Source organism: Caretta caretta, chromosome 1, assembly GCF_965140235.1.
Source record: "Caretta caretta isolate rCarCar2 chromosome 1, rCarCar1.hap1, whole genome shotgun sequence".
NCBI lineage: Eukaryota > Metazoa > Chordata > Testudines > Cheloniidae > Caretta > Caretta caretta.
Window position 1 is genome coordinate 208,557,400 of NC_134206.1, and position 8,372 is coordinate 208,565,771.

At 43.9% G+C, this 8,372-nt stretch overlaps 1 protein-coding gene across 2 annotated transcripts in view; it reads left to right on the forward strand.

Moving 5' to 3' along the window:
* ATP6V1A (ATPase H+ transporting V1 subunit A) overlaps positions 1-8,110 on the forward strand; it is a 36,236-nt gene extending 28,126 nt beyond the window's left edge. For both annotated transcript variants that reach the window (XM_048819546.2, XM_048819553.2), the window contains exons 13-15: positions 2,604-2,698; positions 4,166-4,337; positions 5,946-8,110. In XM_048819546.2, the coding sequence (XP_048675503.1) occupies positions 2,604-2,698; positions 4,166-4,337; positions 5,946-6,038 (360 nt within the window). In that variant the 3' untranslated portion in view covers positions 6,039-8,110. The remainder of the gene's footprint in view (positions 1-2,603; positions 2,699-4,165; positions 4,338-5,945) is intronic.
* Positions 8,111-8,372: the final 262 nt, after the last annotated feature.

Consider the following 8,372-nt stretch of genomic DNA (forward strand, 5'->3'; position numbering starts at 1 on the left):
GGTTAGTCTCTAAGGTGCCACAAGTACTCCTTTTCTTTTTGCGAATACAGACTAACACAGCTGCTACTCTGGAACACACATTTTAGACCGGTTTCAGATTTGTTTTGCTTGATTTGACCTTAAGCCTGAGTCTACACACAGGTTTTTGTACCGCTTTAGCTATATTGGTTTCTAGACAAAGAAGTACAACCCCTGTAGTGTGGATGCATTTATGCTTGACTGAAGGTGCTTATATCTGTATGCCTCATTCACCTTACAGAAATCCTAGCCTCTAATAAATCTCTTCTCCCTAGGATTTTTCATGTGTTGGAGTTAAATGTTGGCAAAAGCAAACCACTTTAAGCAGTGCGGGGGATTGGAAGAAGAAACTGCTTTTCCTCTCAATCAGATTTCACTTCTGTGGCTTCTCTGTCAACCTACCAATTCTTCACTCTCCAGGCAATATGATGACCACAGTTTGAATTTCTGATGTGAAAAGAGCAGGAAAAAAGCCCTAAAAAAAATCTAAACAACTCACCTGTTCAGGGCTTATCTACACGCCACAAAGAGCAAAAAGGCACAAACCCAATTCTTGTCTGTGCCAGACACCTTTTTAAAACGGAGCATGGACCTCTGCTGGGTGGCCTCCTTCTGACTGAAGCTGTCCTCGCTCCTGGTCCCTTGCATCCATATCAGCAGCTCTCCAAGGTTCAAGACTTCTCTTCTTCCCGCATCCAGTTCCCCAATTTGTGACTCACCTAGCTTTAAAGCTGGAACTGCGCTCTGGTAAAACTGTAATGCTTCCATTGTGTGTATCAGATTTACACATGTCCATTTTTATTTGTTTAAAATTGGATGGGCTGGCAGACCTGGAAGTAAGAGATTTATTGAATGAGGGTTTCTCTGTAACCCTACGTTATTCAGTGGGACATGTGAAATAGTGCGCACGCACAATTTAGCTTTGGCTGCTCTTCTGCTCTCTAGCCAAATGACCTAGAAGAACCGTGAATGTGGTTTGGATTCTTCTGGTTGTTCTGGGGGTAAAATAGGACCTTCTGAAACACCAAAAAAAGAACACTGAGGTTGCAGAGTGAAATGCTGAAGTCAGGAGATGCCAGCATTAAGGTAGCCCATGCAATCTTAACTCCTGCCCCATTTTGGGCATGCATGACTGTAGTCTTCAGTTACAAGATCACAGTTCAGGTTGTGCTTCCTGGGTGAGGCATGACAGCACTCAGGACCAGATAAGATTAAAATTGTTTGTTGTTAAAATGGAAGCAGTTTAACATGTTATGGGTGCAGCCTTGCTCTCTGCTGTGGTTATAACAGGTTATTTTGGAAAGAAGTGTCATACCCCTGCTTCGTTCACTGAGCACCATCTAGCCTGCATATTGATAAGGCTGAGGTCCTGTGAAAATAGCCCATGGTCGTGGAGTGAGACTGCTGTAGTGTACCTGCACAAGGGGTAATTTAGGTCATGTGTTTGTCTTCAACTTTGGCATTTCTCTTCTTTTTTTTTTTTTTTTTTTTTAGTGCATAAACATGCTCTTTGGGTGCTATTTTAATTCTTTTATATTGAAACTTTCTGTGGTGCCTCTCACATGGCTCTCTGAAAGCACTTCCCAAACATTCAAGCCTCAGTCACCCCCTTTTGAGAGGATAAAATTGAGGCAAAGATGAATGGACTGATAGTGCAAGGAGCTCAGGAGAAGGGGAATAGATGGCTCTGCACAACATGCTATTAAGAATTTTCTTATCGCTGACTTCATTTGCTTCATTAGGGAATGGCACACTGGGGAAAAGCAACTACTGGTTTCAGGGATTAGCGGCAGTTTTCTTTTTCTTTTTGATGGTCAGAAATATCATCATTTTACTGAAATACCCTCAGATGCATTTTTGGAGTCTGGTTTTCCTCGTGTGGACATGCTGGAACCGGGAAGGGAAAGCAGAAGTTCTGGCTCCCCGATCTCCTGCAGGCTTACGTCACCGCTACAGCTGCCTCTTAGCAAGCATTGTCGACAGGGCTGGCTCCAGGCACCAGCATTCCAAGCAGGTGCTTGGGGCGGCCCTGTGAAGGGGGCGGCAGCCCATGTGCCTTCAGGGCGGCGTCTCCTCTTTCCACGGTAGCGGCAATTCAGCGGCAGCCTCTTTTCTCAGGCTGCTGCGGGGGCAATTTGGCAACAGCTTTACTCTGCACGCTGCGCCTCGGCGGCAGCATCCGTCTTCAGACATCCTGCTTGGGGCGGCAAAACCAGTAGAGCCGGCCCTGGCAGGCAAGCAATTAGCATCTTGAAGGAATCTCTCACTTAACTCATTGCTTAACACCTGCAGGAATCCCAACATAGGGTGGAAACTTAACAGTTGTGTTTAATGCTGCTTGTAATCTACTGGTGGCTGGCTGAGTAACTGGCTTTGTATCTGTGAATGGGAAACATGCAACAAAATTTCTTTGTATTTATACAAAGATCTGAAAAGGCGGGGAGGTAAGCCACATGCCTGTAGATGAAGGTGATGGTGTAAACAAGTAACTGGCATTATGGGCCTTAGCAGAGTTAGGAAGCCAACACCCAGCGCTCCCATACACAGAACTTGGCACCAAACTAAATTTGGACTTTGCCTTCTAGGCTTCCTTGGCGGAAACAGATAAAATTACCCTAGAGGTTGCCAAACTGATCAAAGATGACTTCCTGCAGCAGAATGGCTACAGCCCTTATGACAGGTGAGGGCCGAGAGGCTGTGTGCTCCCCATTCATTCTTCCGTATATTATGTTCAGATGGAAATCCTATTTGGGAATAGGATCCAGTTTGATGTGGCAACCCAGGACCTGTTTTCAAGGTGATCCGAGAGCTGCTCCTAGGAAAATGCAGCCTGTGGTGTTCCATCTAGGCCATTGGCTCCATGTTGTCAGAGAGGCACCGTATGCAGACCCCTTCTGGGCCCTGTGGTAGGGTCTTGGCTATATTGATAGTTTCCCCAGCATTCTGTCCATTGAAATGAGCACTGCTAATAAACCAGTGCTATGAACCAGCCTGTTGCCTGGATAAACGAACTCCCTCTGGAAAGGAAGAAGAGGATCATTTAGTCTGAACTGATATTCTTTCCCTCCCCCCCCCCCCCACCCCCCATAAGAATCTATCTTTGTTTCAATAGGCCCCAGTGATACTCAGGAGTGTCACAAGAATCTGGTTGAAGCCACTTATTCTCCACTATCACTGCACAGCTCTAGCCCATCTACAACTCCTAACTTCCTCTTACAGCCCCTACTCAGCCTGGTGCTCCACTCAATCTTCCCTCTCAATGGCTCCTCTTATCTACTTTATACCCTGTTTCCATGCTATCCCTTGTGTCTGGAATAGCCTTCCATGGAGTTCTTCAGCCTTCCCTCCTCCTCTCCCCAAACTCCAGACCTATCTGTGCTGTGACGCATTCCCCCTCCAATGGCAACTTGCTTGTGCTGCTCTGTTGCAGCTGCTTGTGCCTTTAGACCAAGTTTTGGGAAGGGATTCTGTTTGCTACGTGCACCCGTTATCTAGTACAACAATGCGCTGCATAAATAATGTGGTATTTCTGTGGTATCTGTCAAGACCACCACTTGCTTTGCCTGGTCTCTCAGTGTGGAGTGGAGTGCTGGTGCCATAGGAGCTGCCAGGTCATGCTAGGAAACGCACTGGAGCTGCCATCATTCCTCCAAACAGATGGGAAGGGAAACACTCAGAAATGCACTCCAAATGGAGTCAGCCACAATAATGGAGATGATGTGACTTGATGCTGTGGTGTTGCCATGATGTCAATATGTGGTGACAGTGTGTCACTACAGCTTGGAATTGTAATGCAAGGATCACACCATCATGCCAGGCCACTACTTTAAGATTTCAGCTCTGCTTATGGCTGAAGTTAAAGATCCATTGCCAGTGGGTCATACTTTTGAAAAAGTTTGCGGCCTGTAATAGGTAGTTTATGCCACTTGGCAGTGAGTGTATCAAGGGTTTTGTGATGTAGCTTTATGGGATGAAATAGGCCAACACTCTTATACTTCCACCCACCAAGGGAATCCAGCCTCAGTGAGGGGGTTATGTTATTCATGAAGGCACCAGAGCTCTCACTTCATTAAAGATATTCTCAACTGCGCTACAGCCTGGGAAAGTCATTAGTTGTTCATACTAGATTCTGTCTTGTTTCCATCAGGTTCTGCCCTTTTTATAAGACCGTGGGGATGCTTTCCAACATGATTGCGTTCTACGACATGGCGCGCCGAGCTGTAGAGACCACAGCCCAGAGTGACAATAAGATCACCTGGTCCATCATCCGAGAAAATATGTCTGAAATTCTCCAGAGACTTGTTTCCATGAAATTCAAGGTATGTCTGTGGGCAGCAGGGCATTGGCTCCCTGGCTTCTCTGTACGGCCACCCGCTGCATTGGAATTAGGGATATTGACATTGCTTTGCTAAGGAGACACAAAGTTCTATGGAAGCCTTCAATGCATCTACAAAGCCGTTATCCTGGGTTGCCTGTAAACATTTTTCTTACATGAGGAGAAGTGGCTCCACAAACTGAGACACTTGCTCTACTTTTTTTGGTTAATATAAAATGCCTCTCTGTTTGAGACTCAGCCTAAGCTGCAATCAAATACATGGCCCTGGTTCTTTCAGCTGAGAACTGCCTTGGTGGATGAGTACAGAGAAAGCAGCTATGTTAATAGGGTCACGCCCAACCAAATGGCCTTGGGCACTGCTAGTGGCTTAGGTCCAAAAATTAGATAGTATTGTATTTTAGGTGTCTGACAAGAAATGTGTTCGTGACTTATTAAAAACACATTTTTTTTCAAGTAAACCTTCAATAAATGATGGGCAATGTCCATACAACACACATCCAATCTGGAATGGAAAAGAAGCACCCATGAAAATAAAAAAAGTACCTTGTGAACAGGAATCTGGCTCAAGAGAGGCACAAACTGTTTTATTAGCATTTACATGGCCCACATCCCACAGTTTGACATGAGCCTTAAGGAGAAATGTTGAGGGAGTAGATTGAAAAGTATAAACCATCTGTCTAGATACATCTGTGGCCTCCCTCACTGTAATATCACTATGGAGTGTGCAGGGAGAGGAGAGGTGAAGATCCAGCGGATCAGGTTGTCCCAGCCTGTTCATTAAATGGCTTCTCTGGAGTAGAGGCCTTATAGCCTGTCTTCAGTGGGAGTGTAGCTGCACGTTCAGCCACCCTCCATTTGTAGTGAGAAACTGGGGCCTTAGAGTTCTCTGGTATAAAGTGAAGATGTCCTGACATGTTCTTGCAGACTTGTACTAGCTCAATTTCAGTGGAAAGGATTTTGTTTGTGCAATGAGGAAGATGAATCTTAATGTGCTCAATTGCTTTTTTTCATGCCACAGTTCCATATGCCATTTGGCTGTAGCTAGAGGGGAGATGGTATTTAATCATTGTAACACTTGTATCACATAGCATCACTCCCAGTGTGAGCATTACCTCAATCCTTTTACACTTGGTTTTCATCTGAGAAGTTTCTACAAACCATAGGTCCAATTTCCTAGATAATGGCTGGGAAAACTTTCCATTATGCTATTGTGTGGTATGTGGGAGAGGAAGGAGAGACATAAACCCAGCTGTCATTTAAAGAGGCTATAAACGTTTGGGGGAGGGATAGCTCAGTGGTTTGAGCATTGGCCTGCTAAACCCAGGGTTGTGAGTTCAGTCCTTGAGGCGGCCATTTAGGGATCTGGGGCAAAAACTGGGGACTGGTCCTGCTTTGAGCAGGGGGTTGGACTAGCTGATCTCCTGAGGTCCCTTCCAACCCTGATATTCTATGATCTGCATTCTCCAGAGTGTAGTGAGCAGATATAAACTCAGAAGTCAGGAAGGAGTTAAGCCAGTGGCAAAGCATTGTCAGACTGTATGAGGGAGCAGAGGTTTTTCAAGCCTAACTTTTTCACTTGATGTGTTTTCAGGACCCAGTGAAAGACGGCGAGGCGAATATCAAGGCGGACTATGCTCAGCTCTTTGAGGACATGCAGAATGCATTCCGTAGTCTGGAAGACTAGGCTTTGCCCCCATTCCAATTATCCCCTTCAGTTTAAATTTCTCATCTCAGCCCCTCTGCTTCCCTACTGTGCAAGACTGAAATGAGAGAACCTGAGTTTATAACAGTCCTACATGTCCTTGTTCATACACAGTAGGTCTTTATAAAACATTCCTCTTAGTTTGTTTGGCCTCACAGTGTGTTTGAAATGGTAGGTGGAGTTAGTGTGAATGGGCCTGAGAGAAAGTGAGGTACTGCAATTGTAAACTTGTAAGGTGGGGGATTCTCTACCCCCCCCCCCCCACCTTTCACTCCCAAATAGATGTGATCTCTTAACAGCCAGGCTCTTGCTTCTTGGGGGAAGTAAATCAAATACGTTGTAGTGGCAGAGGAGGTGAGACTCTTAGTGCAGTGATATGGTACATTGAGGTGGTGATGTTAAGGGCATATGGGCCTAGCTTTTAGCCAGTGACTATCATGCAAAGAATGGGCATTTCCCTTGCTTTGAAATAGGATTTATTCAATTTTTCCAGTGAACTGCTACTACCAATATATAGTGTATTCTTTGGTACAGTTCCCCTTCTAAACCTCCAACTGAGCCTGTATTAAAGCAAGTGTATTACAACACAGTAGTTGTGGAACTCTGCAAGGTCTTAACTAAGAGGAGAAACATGTGAAAGCAGCCATGTGTCAGTTTGCATTTGAGAAGTAGCATTTATTTTCCTACCTAATATTTAAATAGGACTGTTGGACTACACTTTAATTAAAAATCAAAGCCATAGTTGCTCAACTATCAGCAGCAAGAATTTTATCCTCTTGCATCCCTCTCCCAACAGAAAACAGCATGACCCTCAGTTGCTTCAGTGTAGCTACTTTGTACTACAGGACAGGACAAGCTGTGTCAATCCCACTTGTATGGAGCAGGAATCCCATCCTGCCTCAGTGGCTGCATGCCATAACATTTGCCTTCTAGTGCAATGTTGAGTCACCACATGCTTCCAAAACTTTCCCTTAAGATACCTGAATTTGATTCGTTTGTCCAGTTATGGTATGCAAGGCCCTTTTTAGAGGGAATGTTCAATGCTAAACTTTCTTGTTGAAAGGTTCATTGTGATGCCAAGAGAAGCTGGTAACTCTTTTTTGCACTGCACTCTGGAGGTGTTTGGTGTCCTCAAAGTAGTCAGAGAGCAACTGCTTCTTGGACTTGTTTAATGGCAGACCCAATATGTGATGAGGACTAAATACAGAGGAGCCTTTTCTCATTAACCTGCTAGAGCCAGAACTCACCATATTGCTTCACAGTGGGAGAAATTAATAAGGGAGTGGGCAGCCTTTTTGATCTTGTATTTCAGGAGGAATTAAATGTGCTTTTTTGTTTGTTTTTGGCCACACAACATTAATCCCAGACTTATTCCAGCTAATGCCTTTGAGCTATCCTTCAGCTTTGAATGACAATGGACCAACTTCTGCTGCTTCCTGTGTTATACTAACTCACTTCTGGCATTGAGCCCAGCTGAAACTTTAAAAGGCTCTTCACATATTAACCTCTTTGATCTCCCAAAATAAACAAATTAAAGATATTCAACCTAGTGCTCTGGTGATGAATAGCTGACAGTTTACAGTTCATTTAATTTCAGTGTATGCTGCCCATGAAGCATGGTCATGTATAAATGAGTAGTTATACAAGCCCTTACCAGAATCCTCATTGTTCACACTTATCACAAGTGTACTGTGTCTGTAGCATTCCATGCTAGAGGACAGATGTTCTATTTCTCTAAATTAATAGAGGATGTTATAAACTTTACAACAGGTCTAAGATAAAGCAGTTGTAATATTTATTGTGCTGTACCTGGCCCTAAGGTGTGACCAGTTCAAAGTTGCATATATATATATTTTTGTTTTGTCTTGTCTGTTTTCAGTGTTGAAATTGATGTTTCACTGTGTTGCTACAAATTTTTCCTCCACACATGTGGAAGGAATGAAAGGATGTGTAAAAAAACAAACCAACACCTGCTCTTCCTCATTTCATAATGGATGTTGCTGAAAGTTGTGCAAAACTGTTCAAGTCAATGAGAATAAAGTGGATTTAAAGTATTTGTGGGCTCTTCCTATTCATGGTCTATTTCCTCTCTGCAAAATCAAAACTACTTCTAGGAAGTTAGTGCATACTACAAATAAAGTCTGAGCAAACTAAACTACTCCCACCCCTTACACTACTGCTTTTAGAATCCCTTTAGGTTTTAAAGCTGCCTTTCAGAAAGGAAAAGCATCCTGTTGCATGGGGCTTAGCTGGGAAGAAATATCAAGAAAATGAATGTAAAACTAGAATAGACAATTCTAATCTAGCATCACCTAT